Source organism: Helianthus annuus, chromosome 6, assembly GCF_002127325.2.
Source record: "Helianthus annuus cultivar XRQ/B chromosome 6, HanXRQr2.0-SUNRISE, whole genome shotgun sequence".
In the NCBI taxonomy this organism is placed as follows: Eukaryota; Viridiplantae; Streptophyta; class Magnoliopsida; order Asterales; family Asteraceae; genus Helianthus; species Helianthus annuus.
The window spans coordinates 96,744,503-96,753,528 of record NC_035438.2 but is presented as its reverse complement, the minus strand read 5'-3'; the positions used below and the strand labels follow the sequence as shown (position 1 = coordinate 96,753,528).

General features: G+C 41.1%; 3 protein-coding genes across 3 annotated transcripts; 2 read left to right on the top strand and 1 right to left on the bottom strand.

Moving 5' to 3' along the window:
- The first annotated feature begins 1,015 nt into the window (after window positions 1-1,015).
- Window positions 1,016-2,958, top strand: LOC110920225 (serine/threonine-protein phosphatase 7 long form homolog). Its single transcript, XM_022164468.1, has 5 exons — window positions 1,016-1,394; window positions 1,489-1,756; window positions 1,831-1,918; window positions 1,993-2,439; window positions 2,506-2,958. Exons 1-5 carry the CDS (start codon window positions 1,016-1,018, stop codon window positions 2,956-2,958), a joined length of 1,635 nt encoding a protein of 544 aa, XP_022020160.1.
- Window positions 2,959-3,486: 528 nt separating this feature from the next.
- LOC110937578 lies at window positions 3,487-4,699 on the top strand. The gene is made up of 2 exons (XM_022180023.2): window positions 3,487-3,924; window positions 4,006-4,699. Exons 1-2 carry the CDS (start codon window positions 3,577-3,579, stop codon window positions 4,615-4,617), a joined length of 960 nt encoding a protein of 319 aa, XP_022035715.1. The 5' UTR covers window positions 3,487-3,576; the 3' UTR covers window positions 4,618-4,699.
- Window positions 4,700-4,773: 74 nt separating this feature from the next.
- On the bottom strand, window positions 4,774-6,591 carry LOC110920295. Its single transcript, XM_022164529.1, has one exon. The coding sequence runs from the start codon at window positions 6,589-6,591 to the stop codon at window positions 4,774-4,776; it is 1,818 nt and encodes a 605-aa protein (XP_022020221.1).
- Window positions 6,592-9,026: the final 2,435 nt, after the last annotated feature.

Genomic DNA, 9,026 nt, shown 5'->3' with positions numbered 1-9,026 from the left:
CAAATACATATATTAATTAATATCGCCATTCCATCCACACACATTGATAATATCACCATTTCATACATACATATATATCAATATCGCTATTCCAAATACATATATACATCAATATAGCCAACTCAAAAACCTATATATATGAATATCGCTATATAGAACACATATATATATGAATATCGCTATCCCATGTATACATATACTTTAAATATCGCCTCGCCATTTGATGTATACAGATAAATTCAATATCGCCATTTGAGTTCAACATATTTAATATAGCCATTTGAGTTCAACATATTTCAACATATACTTTGATGTATAGTCTCAATCAAATGCATAGGCTCACATGCATAGGCTCACATGTATTGTCAGTATGTGGGAATATTATATAAATATCACTGTGAAAGGGAGGTTTTCTAGTTGACAATGTGATCATCCATGAACTCAGAAAACCAAAAACCAAATTCTATAGAACTGCTAAAATTCTATACATTAAAGTATTAAACTAAACATGATATAGGAACATTAAACTATGTAAAAGAGTTAATATATTTTTTGTGAGGCAGACAAAATAAAGCTAAATTAATATATTACACTGCAACGTTATTAAATATCACTGTGCAAATATATGTGGGAATATTATATATGTGGGAATATTATATAAAAGAAACATATATATTATCTTGGATGTATATCTCTTTGTCATAGGCTCAGTATAGTGGGAATATTAACAGGGCTAGTTTGAATAGTGCATGCCTTGGATTGCGGTGTAATTGAATTCGTAAAACTTACAAAACTTGCAGAATGGCAAGTCTAATCAATTTAAAAGATGAAGCTTATTTAAACTTGCCATCAGCTCCCATATCTCATGCTCATTTTCAGTATACTAAATTTTTAAACGGTTTAAACATGAGTTATCAGATTCACCCCGGTCCCCTTTACAGTAGTGTGTTGTTTTTTGGCAAATGAACATCGTGCGAGGGAGGTTTACAAGCGCCCCAAGGACTATCATTTGCCAATGAGTATAAAACGTGCCGATCGTCAATTTTGGTCGCTTATAAAGGATAATCCGATAGGACCACGCGTCCAAAGTATAATTCGTCAAGCGGGCTTCGGCGGTATCCTCGATAGTGGGTATCGGTACATTGACCACGCGTTAATAACCGCGTTGGTTGAGCGTTGGAGGCCCGAAACCCACACTTTTCACCTCCCCTTCGGTGAAACCACAGTGACTCTACAAGACATTAATGTTTTGTGGGGTCTACCAATAAATGGGGAGGTATTTTCCGGTATGGAAACGCCGATTACATTTACCAACGGCGTTATAATGTGTCAAAATTTGTTGGGGTTTACCCCTGAAAAAAATCATTTTTGGGGGAAAAGAATAAATTCAGTCCGTATTTTACAGGAGATAATAGCACCGTTAAATGAAGAAACGGCAACGGACGAAGCGTGCATTATACGTGCTCGTTTAGTAATTTTTTTTACTAGGATGTACATTATTTCCTGTTAATTCAAATAATTGGATAGCTCTTCATTATCTGCCTTTCCTAGAAGATTTGGGGCAATGTTCTCAGATCAGTTGGGGAAGTGCTGTTTTAGGCTGTTTGTACAGAAATCTTTGTAACGCCACAGCTCCAAATGCTGTAGGTCTTACCGGTCCTGTGTCTATTTTACAAGTATGGGCATGGGAGAGGATTCGGTGTCTTCCACCGGAGCCTAACGCGATCTTCAACTACCGCGCCCCGATAGCTGCTCGGTATGTAAAACATTTCAGAATATATATTTTATAATCTTGAAATAATATTATGAAAACTATATATTTTTTTGAAGGTGGAAGGGGAGTCTAAACGCCGTTGATGTTCCGACACATTGCCTCAGAACCTATCGATCTCAGCTTCAGTCGTTGAAAGAGGCAATGGTATGTTATTTAGTGAGGGTAATATATGTTTTTAGTGAGCGTAACGTTGCTTATTGTTATTGATTTTTTTTTAGTTTATATGGCGACCGTATGATGCCATGGTGGACAGCCTCCCGGAGATCTGCACCAGTGGGAGGAATAGCTGGAGGTGTGTCTGCCCGTTGATTTGCTGGGATGTTGTGGAGCATCACTATCCGCAACGGGTTATGCGGCAGTTTGGCATGGTTCAATGTATACCTCCACCAATAAATATTGAGGTCGGTGAGCATGAGCGGCTCCATTCTTTAGTCCGGAATGGTAAAACTGGGTGGGACTGGAAAAGTCGTCATGAACCGTATGTTAACGCTTGGAACCATCGTGAGCATAATGTTGTAAACGGACAACAAATCGAGACTTATTCCGTGGCCAACGATTATATGACGTGGTACTTAGAACATACGGTCGTGTATTTGACCAATCCACGGCAACCGCTAGAACCCATGGCAGGATTTCAGGATGACGGTGCCACGGTCCGAATGATGGTATGTTATATTTATTTATTTTTCTTTGTGGTTTTATTCGACTTAATGTAACTAATTTTTATTCAGGCTGACTCTTTGGGTGTAATACACCAAAGCCAAGATATGGAGATGATGCAACAGACAGCATACCGGGCTTTGAACATGTCAAATTTAGCGGAATATACCCAATATCCAACCAATTTGACAAATGACCCGGTGGACCTGTCATCCTATCCTAGTAGTCAGAGGATTCGTAGGCGACGCCGTCGCGGCCGTGGTGCGGCAAACGTTCAAGACACCAGCGCTGGTCAATGGGGAAGGAATTATGAAGAAGGGGGTGCATCCGGTGTTAATCACGAACAAAACAACGAGCCAAACTTTAATGGGTTGAATGGAGCCGATATTGGAAACGTTACAAATACGTTTGTAGACCAAAATACGGTTGCAACCCATGCCATCCAAAGTTGGCAACGACTTTTGGCTTCCGCAGTCAACGAAGATCCACGTTATGACATAAGTGAACTCTTGGAATCAACCTAACCATTTTCGGGTCTTAATAACGATAATGGTCAATTTCAGTATAATAATAATAACTTAATTGAGACCCAAAATAATGAGGCTGGTTTTATAATCCCCACGTCACAGGTTATGTCATTTTTTCCCTCTAGCCAATCGGACTTTCAATACCATGCACCCCATCAAAGTCACGAGGAGTATCGTGCCCGGTATACAAACATTGAACCAAACCCGTTGAATTGGGGCGAAGACTTGAATCTCTTTCCACCACCGCAATGAAGATCAGTTTTATTGAAAATGTATCGTGTAATCAATGTATTTTTATAAAACTTTGTATGTTTTATAAATGTCTTACTTTTTATTTTGATCTTGCATTTTATATAAAACTTTGTATATTTTATAAATATGTTATTTTTTATTTTATTGAAAATGTATCGTGCAATCACTATGTGAACCTACCCCTTCATCCCAAATGGAATGAATCTGATTATTATATGTTTTTTATTTATTAGAATTTTTGTCTTTATGTCAACATACCCCTTCATCCCTCTAGAAATACCCTTATAAGTTAACAATTTCTTCACCACTGACTCCACAACTGTATTACCACAACACCCACATATATCCTTTGTGTTATTAACCATGGCAAACCGTCGAGACAAGGAAGTTGCTGAACAATATAGTTCTCAGCCAGTCCCAAAAACGTCTAGTTGGATTCTTCAGAAATGGAGGCGTCCAACAAGTCGGTCTTCCACCTCAACTTCTGAAACACAAAATGATAACGAAAAATCCAACCAAGGCCATAGTGTACACCGATGGGCGATTCCTGATGATGAGTCAGTTAATTGGGCTAAAAACGTTGTCGAGTTCTACAATAATGGGGACTCACCTTTCTGTTATTCTGCCGTGTTTAACACACCTACACAATTAGACAAGCGTTTTTGGGGAACCCTCCTTGGTGATAGGAGCCATGGCTACCTAACGGAAACAGTGAGTTTGAATATTTGTTATTTTGTAACGTAGTCTATGAGCAATTTTATTACAAACTTATTACAAATTTTTTTCATACAGCATATTCAAGGTTGGGTTGGAAGAATGATGAACTGGAGACGTAGACAACTACAAGAAGACAAGTCGTTGGCCTTACCCTGGACGTTATTACCGCCTCAATTTTACACGCACTTACTTGAATCAAGTGTCAAACATGTCGTTAACTACGCTAACGGAAAGTTAAACCCCTTTCCATCTTTTTTCGAAGTTGATTTTGTTTATTTCCCTTTCTGTCTTGCAAACAACAAGTGGTTGCATCTACGTGTGGATCTCCGCAGTCAGGAGCTACTGATGTATTGTATAGAACCGTTTGATGGTGAGTATTATAGGCGGGCGGTTCACCCAATAATTACGAAAATCAAAGTGTACTTCACAGGGTTATTGGTCCACATTCAGTACTGGAAGAAGTCAGGACGTACAGAGAGGTGCATGACGTTTGAAATCAACGAAGATTTTGTTAGGTCCTTCCGAGACCTAGTTGGCAACGAAGGTGTGTACGTTTGTATGTTAATGGAGCACCTAGTTACAGGAAAACCCATCAATCCAACAGGGGATTTTAACGAAGCGTTGGCAAGCTATCGTCATTTTATGGCTGAAAATTTGTACTTTTGGCGTTGTTTACCGCGTCCGTAATAGGTTTACAAAGTCTTTAATCTTTGATTGTTCCTATACATGCAAGGGCTAATATATACGAAAGTGCCTCCTTAAAATATTATAATATCGATTACAATTACTAATCAAAAATATAAAAACAATCTCACAGATAATATTGCACCACACAATATTGAGTTAGCGTTGGCCACAAGTCTTCCTGTTATGACCCGTAGCACCACATTTGCTGCACCTTCGCGCTTGGGGTTCGTCGCGATAGTTAATATCCATCTCATTCTGAATTCTCCTTGAACGCATCCTACCTCGATGAGTTGTAACCCTCGACGGGTCCCCCTTAATTCTCCAGTCGGGTTCCGCCCATTCGTCCTTGTGCCCTAAGTTGTAAAAGTGTCCACTATACTGTTGTCGATAAGTGGTTGTATGGAATATAGAATGTGTAACGTTGTGCGGTTCCTCACCCCTCCAATAACAAACTGCAATGGCATGGGAACATGGAAATCTAAGCATTTGCCATTTCCCACATGAGCAACTCCTTTTATTGTACTCAACGGTGTACTCATTACCACCGCGATCGTTGGTTTCAGTCTTTGAAACCACACTATAGCGTGCATCTATGGCATCATACATGGACACCTCGTGTTGCATAGCTACAAAGTACAGTTTGTTAAACCTTGACCATATACGCGGGGGTAAAGGGGAGTTGCAACGGGCTGCAAGCTGCGTGTGCCTAACATACTCTGATACGTCTTTCGTAAACGTGAAATGAATCAACGCTTTTATAGGCAGCAGTCTTGCCTGACGTAACACACTATTCATAGACTCAGAAATGTTGGTCGTTAGGTTTCCCCAATGACGATGCCTATGGTCATGCCGTAACGTCCACTTACTTTTGTCTATGTTGTTCAGGTAGTCCGATGCTTCCCGTTTATACATCTGCATTTCTCGCACAGCCCAACGATACTTTTGTGATTGGGTTGTGCTCCCAATCATCCAGCACAACTTTCTTAGGTATTTCATCGAGAATCTGCTACTAAAATTGCTTCTCACATGACGAAGACAATAACGGTGGTAGGCCCTTGGTTCCATCCAATCTTCGAGGTTTTCCATTGCATGAATGATTCCAGCATGACGGTCGGATATAACACATATTTTTCTGGTCTGGACGACATACTGTTTCAGATTTTGGAAAAACCAACACCAACTATGAACAGTCTCTTCATCAACAAGAGCATAAGCAATGGGCATTATGTAGTTGTTTGCGTTTTTGGTAACAACAATCAACAACTTTCCTCGGTATGGCCCTTTCAAATGTGTGCCATCAACTGAGATTACTGGTTGGCAAAGATGAAAGGCACTAATATAAGGCCCGAATGCCCAGAAAACATATTTGAATGTCGGATAATCTGGATTAGAATTAGGATGATGAAACCATGTGACAACAGTACCGAGGTTCTGAGACTGTAGCCGTAGAATGTACTTGGGTACCTCGGCAAAATTGCTATCCCAACTGCCATATATTTTCTCGATGGCCTTTCTTCTACCACGCCACGCCTTTGTATACGTAATGTCCACGGAAAGCGTTTGCTTGATGTGGACCCTAATATGTTTTACCTTGAATCCAATGTCGGCACGAATCTGTGGTAGGATGTGTGAACCAATATCTTTTGATCTCAGGCACCTGTTGTTGTTTCGTACTACCGTTGAGTAGCACGTGTGGGCTGGAGCCCAGTTGGTAATTTGCCACATATGTTGGTTCATTTTTTTGGATACTGTGGCGCGCCAGTCACACAACGGAGCAGGACCCGGAAAAGGATTTTTGTAATGTTTGTTTCTCGTGTAGCATTTTACCTTGAATAACGCTGGTTTACTATCAATAACAAAAATTTCACGGCCACGACGAATGTTCCATTCGCGAATTGCAAAGTCTACCTCCTGTTTGGACTTGAAGAACATACCCAAACGGATTTTTTTTGTTGCAGGATTCCATACCTCCATAGGTTCATCTTCATAATCTGGACACCTATAATCCCTTAGCTCCTCATCATCTTCAGGGTCGTCTTGGGGACTGGGAAGGAAGGCCCTGGAAACGTTATCCTGTTGGGGGTTGAGATTCAGATCTGGTAGTTCGTTATCTGCAGCCTCGTCCCCGGAAGAACCTTCGAGTGAGGGGGGGGGGCTTCTTCACTCTCTTCGCTGTCTTCAGAACTGCATTCTGCTGAGTCATCAAATCCATCATTGTTCTCGTTACCAGCCAAATACTGAGATGATGACAAAAGGTTATGTTGCTGAGAGGGCATAACATTTTGCTCTTGTGTGGTTTGCCCATCACCTTCTTCATAATCATCTTCGGATAAATGAAACTGAATGGTGTTCCGTTGTGAAATACCATGCAGAAGGTTTGTAAAACTCATTTGATGGACAGTAGGCAACGCCTCCCACTGAACATAGATCTCGGCTATGAAGTTACCCGGTGACTCCCGGGCTAAATAATCCATCATTTCAACGCCCTCATCATTGATAAATTTTGATGTCTGAGAGATGCCCCCAAACATGAATCCTAACAACAACGACACAGTAACCGACTCTTTCTGGAGTTGAACATGATTACAGACTAAATCTAGCAACTCGTGATACGACATCTTGTGTCGCATAATGAATGAGGTAGTCAGCATGGATTCGTCATTCATAACCGCCCCGTTAACATATGAAAAAACACCACCCCAGTATAATTTAACAAGGTATGGGGTGAAAGAATCCATTAAACGAAATGGAATTGTTTGATAGAAGTTTAGTTCAATTTTTGGTTTGTGTGGAACCAGTTACCCAACTACTCTATTTATAGGCTTATTTGTCACATGATATTTTAAAAATATGAAACAAAAGCTGCAAATCACTTCTTTATAATTTACCCCTCCTTATAAGTTAGAGACAAACGAACCCGGTGGTGGGAGCCACACGGGTGAGGAAACGGCCACGGAAAAGGCCATGTTGGACGTTTTTTGACCAGACAAAAAAATGAGTTTTTACGACTTTCGGGCCCCCCTGAATGACCCGAAATGCATTCCGCCGAGCAGACGCCCCTGGTCCCCGGACAAATTTACCCCTCCTTATAAGTTAGAGACAAACGAACCCGGTGGTGGGAGCCACACGGGTGAGGAAACGGCCACGGAAAAGGCCATGTTGGATGTTTTTTGACCAGACAAAAAAATGAGTTTTTACGACTTTCGGGCCCCCTGAATGACCCGAAATGCATTCCGTCGAGCAGACGCCCCTGGTCCCCGGATAAATTTACCCCTCCTTATAAGTTAGAGACAAACGAACCCGGTGGTGGGAGCCACACGGGTGAGGAAACGGCCACGGAAAAGGCCATGTTGGACGTTTTTTGACCAGACAAAAAAATGAGTTTATACGACTTTCGGGCCCCCCTGAATGACCCGAAATGCATTCCGCCGAGCAGACGCCCCAGGTCTCCGGACAAATTTACCCTTCCTTATAAGTTAGAGACAAACGAACCCGGTGGTGGGAGCCACACGGGTGAGGAAACGGCCACGGAAAAGGCCATGTTGGACGTTTTTTGACTAGACAAAAAAATGAGTTTTTACGACTTTCGGGCCCCCCTGAATGACCCGAAATGCACATGAAAGTGAATGTGGAGTTCATTATCACGGTTTGCCATCAGCACAATGTTGGAGAATAAGATGATGTGCAAAAACACTTGTGAAGTGAAGGTATGCAAATCTATGGGTGTGATGGGGGGTATTTATAGTGTTATTATGAGTTATTTTTAAGTTTTTACATCCTGGCCCTATCTGGTACAAAGTCTATTCAATACACACTCCATTCACAAATTGGTTTTAAGACATTTATTGTTAGCACCTTGTACCACCACTATAAATACCCAAACTACCCAAATAGACATCTACCACATTTAATGGGGGACCCCGAAGACTACTTACTAGAGTTTGAGGAAGTTCCCGACACTCCCCCAGAAAGGATCCCCAAAAAGAGTCGCCGGTATTATCACCCAACTGAGGAGTCAAAGCACTGGTCAAAAAATGTAATGGACTTCTATGTAAACGGGGATTCTTCATTCTGTTTTTGTGGATTTCTCGGAAGAAAACAACTCGGCTCAGAATTTTGGGGTGCACTGCTAGGCTATGAAAACCACGGTTACTTATCGGCACTAGTAAGTAGTTTGACTGTTATCTTTGCAACATATTCGTTTTACTTCATTAAGTATATAACTATCCACACTACAGCATGTCGATGGTTGGGTTACCAGAATGATGAGGTTCCGATGGATTCTAATCAAAAAGTAAAAAAAAACCAGAACAATTGTATCCATGGTCCATTCTACCACCGCATTTCCTGACCCTTTTGGAGGAGAATCCAAACCACGGTGCCTTACCTTTTGCCATTGGATTGAAGGA